Below are 5201 nucleotides of genomic sequence, written 5' to 3'. Positions count from 1 at the left end.
ATATATATATAATGTCATCTGGATATTGTTTTAAATGGCAGTTTTATTAATCGTAGCCTCTTCCGTCCTCTAAGTTACCCATCCCTGATATATACTATATAGGTATTAAAGAAACGCTCCCCACTCACATACTGATACAAACTCCAGTGATTACTTTTAAAAAACTATTTTTTATTACAACAGTACATTTATATACATTAAAAAACAAACCACAGTAGAAATAAAGATTTGGAAAGAGAGCTGGTTTAGTTGGTGTTTTGGTACATGATGGGAATTTAGAAGCACTTCCTGTGGACGATGGAGGGGCCGGCCTCGTCGTACTCCTGCTTGCTGATCCACATCTGCTGGAAGGTGGACAGGGAGGCCAGGATGGAGCCGCCGATCCAAACCGAGTACTTCCTCTCAGGAGGAGCGATGATCTGCATGGGAAAGAGTGGAGTTCAGAAGGTTTTTTTTCCACACAGTGAAGCCATTTCCTGTCAATTCGCACCCACCTTGATCTTCATGGTGCTCGGGGCCAGGGCGGTGATCTCCTTCTGCATGCGGTCAGCGATACCGGGGTACATGGTGGTACCTCCTGACAGCACATTGTTGGCGTAAAGGTCTTTCCGAATGTCAATGTCACACTTCATTATGCTGTTGTAGGCGGTCTCATGGATACCGGCAGACTCCATGCCTGAGAAAATTAAACATGAAAGGTTATACTTCCAACTAAAGTCATCACTAAAGCCCCTTTTCCATGGTGTGTCGGACCGGTCGGTGTAGGTACGGGTCGGTACGGTTGGTTTTCCACTGATGTTCCAGTCTGGTTCCAATGGGTGTGTTTTGGGCAGTTGGTGGAGGTGGTTTTTAGGTTTTTTTGAAGAAAAGTTAATGGACAAAATGAGAGATGGAAACACATTTGGTGAATAACTTTTGAAGTTTTAAACATTTGCAAAAACTAGCCAATCAGTCACGAACAGTGTTCTGACGTCGCATTTTGATGTCAGCTGGGGCCGGTTGGAACCACAATGAAGTAGGTAGTTAAAAAAGTGCCGGTTCCATGGATCTGGCCTGATGGAAAAGGCTTGGAACCGTACCGAACCGTACCGACACTACACGAAGTGGCACTAGTGGGATGTCTGCTGCTGTATCACCGGCTCACCGATGAAGGAAGGCTGGAACAGGGTCTCTGGGCAGCGGAATCGCTCGTTGCCGATGGTGATGACCTGACCGTCGGGCAGCTCGTAGCTCTTCTCCAGGGACGAGGAGGAGGCAGCCGTGGCCATCTCGTTCTCAAAGTCCAACGCCACGTAGCACAGCTTCTCCTTGATGTCTCGGACAATCTCACGCTCAGCTGAAGAAACGAAAATTAATTCAGTTCAGTCAAAAGTGAACAGGAAACTGAAACAGGATAAGGTATACTGTATTTGAGCACTGACTCCATAAATGACAGGTTTGATTCGTAAAAAATGATATTAAATTAAGCCTATTTCTTTCAAAATGACTACAAGACTAATTATTGGTCTTATTAATTAAGTTGTGGTGATTACTTTTTGCAATTTTCAGCTACTTGATCAGAATTAGCAATTAGCTGATAATGGCTAATGCTAGTTGGCTACTTTTGTCACATTAAGCTGCTACAGATTTGTTGGTTTAACACGAGTTCAAAACTATTTTTACATGTTATTTTATTATTTATGTCCTAATAAAAATTTGCACATTGATTTATAGACATGTATCTTTCCTGGAGCTAACAGGCCAAGTAAACAAAGCAAACAAACAAGGGAAGTTTTTAATTAAAAAGCTTAAAAATACAGTTTTGTTTATCAAAAATAAAAACTTTGAGTCTAATGATCGTACTGGCTAGTAATGTTTGTTTTTGTTCAGGTATAGCTAACGGAGGCTAGTTTATACATGCAGACAAATAGCTTAGCCTAAAGTAAGCTAACTTTTAGCTAATGGCGACTAAATGATGCAACTTTTATTTGAGACGTGTGGAAACTGTTTTAATGTTTTATGTTGTTGTTTTTTTATTTATGATAATGTTTGAAGTGTAACAATACATAAATATGAAAACTATGCTATTTACGTCTAAGGTTGTATGTACTAGCTTAGGTTTGTTCATTTATTTATTTTTATTTATTTATTAATTTATTCATTTCATATAAAAATAAAATTTTTATACACAATAAAGAAAAAAAATCACACTTGAAATGAAAGGAGGCAGAAAGATGAAAAAATCTTATATCTGCCCTTTTTTCCTAAGTTAATTTCAAACAACAACTTTTGATTTACATTATACAATTTCATGTTTCTTTAACAAACTTATTTTTTATCATTCTCTTAAACACATTGAACCAACATTTTTATAATCACTTTCCAGATTATTCCACAATCTTATTCCTTGAACTGAAAACATCGATCCTTCAAGTTTGTTCGAATTTTAGGTTTTATAAACGTCTCAAGTCCCTTAAGATTATATAACCTTTATCTGTTAACAAAATATAACTGAATGTTTAAAGGTAAAAAAATTTATGAGCCTCATACATAATGTGCAAGATATTATAATCAACCAACTCATACAGTTTTAATAATTTTAATTTATAAAGTAATGTTTTTCTGGTGATAAATCTGACGGCTCTTTTCTGTAAAATAAAAATAAGATCTGTGATTGTTTTACATGCTTTACCCCAGACTTCAACACAGTAAATCAAGTGTGGAACAATTATTTCATTATATAATATAAACAGTGTTTTATCATTAAATAAATCCTTTACTTTGTGTTATACTGCAATGGATTTGGCTATTTTTGTTTTTAAACGGTTTATGTGAGAAGACATTTAGAGGCACGCACCTGGTAACTGTTAAACCTGTCATTTATAATGAAAACTGTTGGGACGTTGTAAAATAAGAGTAAAATAAAATATGTTATACGATGTTATACGATGTATGGTGCCATAGGATAACAGAAGAAATTATCCATCTAATATTTTATTATTATTAAGTTATTGAAATTTCACAATTTGGTTGATTCTAACATTTTGTTAGTTGTGTATAAGACTCACAAAAATACATTAACTTTAAACATCCAGGATTGTTTTGTAAAAAATAGAGCTGTTATAATCTTAAGGGGACAAAGATGTTTAACCTAAAGTTAGAACCAGTTTGAAAGAAGCGTGCACCAGTGACATCATCTGGAAATTGATCTTAAAAATGTTAAATCACTGTACATGTTTAAAAGAATGATAAAGGATGGAGTGTTGAAAAAATATGAAATAGTATAATGTTCATTAATATAAATTTTTGTTTTTGTTTTAACTGAAAATTACTATTGTTTGAATTTATACTTGAGGAAAAAGGAGCAGATATAAGATTTTTTTCTTTGCTTCATTTCATTGAATTTTCTTTCTTTTTTATTGAATATAGAATTTTGTTTTTTAAGAAATGAATAAAGTTTTAAAATAAAATAAACAATAAATTTTGGTTCAGAGATGGAGACTCGGGGTGGTCACAGTCTTACCTGTGGTGACGAACGAGTAGCCTCGCTCGGTCAGGATCTTCATCAGGTAGTCGGTCAGGTCACGACCTGCCAGGTCCAGACGCATGATGGCGTGGGGCAGAGCGTAACCCTCATAGATGGGTACGTTGTGGGTCACACCATCTCCAGAGTCCAGCACAATACCTAACACACACACACACACACACACACACACAGGAATTAACAACAAAAAACTAAAACATAAAATTTCAAGTTTGTCATCTGGCAACATTGCTGGCCCACCTGTGGTCCGACCAGAAGCGTACAGGGACAGCACGGCCTGAATGGCCACATACATGGCGGGGACGTTGAAGGTCTCAAACATGATCTGGGTCATCTTCTCCCTGTTAGCTTTGGGGTTGAGGGGGGCTTCAGTGAGCAGGGTGGGATGCTCCTCTGGGGCCACACGGAGTTCGTTGTAGAAGGTGTGGTGCCAGATCTAAGGAACAAGTCCAGGTGAATGAAGCAGCTGTTGTCTCTCCTCCAACAGATGTTGGTGTTTAGGATTTCCTACCTTCTCCATGTCGTCCCAGTTGGTGATGATGCCGTGCTCGATGGGGTACTTCAGAGTCAAGATTCCTCTTTTGCTCTGGGCCTCGTCTCCCACGTAGCTGTCCTTCTGCCCCATGCCTACCATCACACCCTGCGGGGGAAACAAAAGCACGTGTCCACATCTCCAAGTGACCAGAGGCCGGGGACACGTCTTTGTGGAACTCAGTCCAGTCGTCTCACCTGGTGACGAGGGCGTCCGACGATGGAGGGGAAGACGGCCCGAGGAGCGTCGTCGCCGGCAAACCCAGCCTTGACCAGGCCGGAGCCGTTGTCACACACCAGGGCGGTGGTCTCATCGTCGTCACACATGTTGAAAGTGTTGTTGGGGTCTTCTGTCCCGGACAGAACAGGATAAAGTGATTCACTGTGTTCAGCCTCTCTGAGTCCAGCTGTGTCCCCTCAAACACAGTCAGGTCTGTTTTAAAACCTCTCAAACCTCTTTCTGTGTCTCTGCAGCTTCAGCACATAATAAACTCCTGCTTGGATGCAGACCATGTGCTCAGACCTCTCCAGGACCTCTCCAGGACCTTTCCAGGACCTTTCCAGGACCTTTCCAGGACCTTTCAGGCTGATACAGTAAGGTTCTGATGAGATCAGTCTTGTGTACTTTAAAAAATACGACTATAAAGACGTTTAACTGTCACTGAAGCTGCATAAAACTAAATATCTTTCTAAAATAAACCAGTTGACTCACAAACAAGGTGAAACATTTTTTTTATTTTATCTTTTAAAAACTAGTAAATTCCACTACAGAAAAAACTTTGATTGTTATATTTATTTTTTCTTTATATTTTATATTAAACTAATACGTGACCCGTCACATGGAAACAAGGATTAAGTCCAAAAGTGGTTTAAGGAGAAAAAGGCAAATATAGTGTTTTGACTAAAATGTTAATAAAAATTGCATTTTGTCAAAATATAATGAATAAAAGTCTTATTAATGTATCATTTGAATGAACTGTCTGAAATATAATCATAAAACTAAAATTTGAAGCACTTTTTTGAGCAGTAACAACAAAAAAACTGATTTTGAGGAAAAACACTTTAAAATGTTGAGATTTTCCCTGTGAGTTAGTAAAGTTTGTTTCTTTTTATCAAAATGAGATAAAATTAGGATTCAGACCAAATA

At 38.1% G+C, this 5201-nt stretch overlaps 1 protein-coding gene across 1 annotated transcript; it reads right to left on the bottom strand.

Moving 5' to 3' along the window:
* Positions 1-154: 154 nt before the first annotated feature.
* LOC106522422 (actin, alpha cardiac) lies at positions 155-4558 on the bottom strand. Its single transcript, XM_014015422.1, has 7 exons — positions 4253-4558; positions 4035-4163; positions 3764-3959; positions 3503-3664; positions 1145-1336; positions 495-676; positions 155-419 (listed from the first exon to the last, which is right to left on the bottom strand). The coding sequence occupies exons 1-7, from the start codon at positions 4379-4381 to the stop codon at positions 276-278; spliced, it is 1134 nt and encodes a 377-aa protein (XP_013870876.1). The 5' UTR covers positions 4382-4558; the 3' UTR covers positions 155-275.
* Positions 4559-5201: the final 643 nt, after the last annotated feature.

Source organism: Austrofundulus limnaeus, unplaced genomic scaffold, assembly GCF_001266775.1.
Source record: "Austrofundulus limnaeus strain Quisiro unplaced genomic scaffold, Austrofundulus_limnaeus-1.0 Scaffold129, whole genome shotgun sequence".
Taxonomy (NCBI): domain Eukaryota; kingdom Metazoa; phylum Chordata; class Actinopteri; order Cyprinodontiformes; family Rivulidae; genus Austrofundulus; species Austrofundulus limnaeus.
This window is presented reverse-complemented; position numbering and strand designations above follow the sequence as displayed.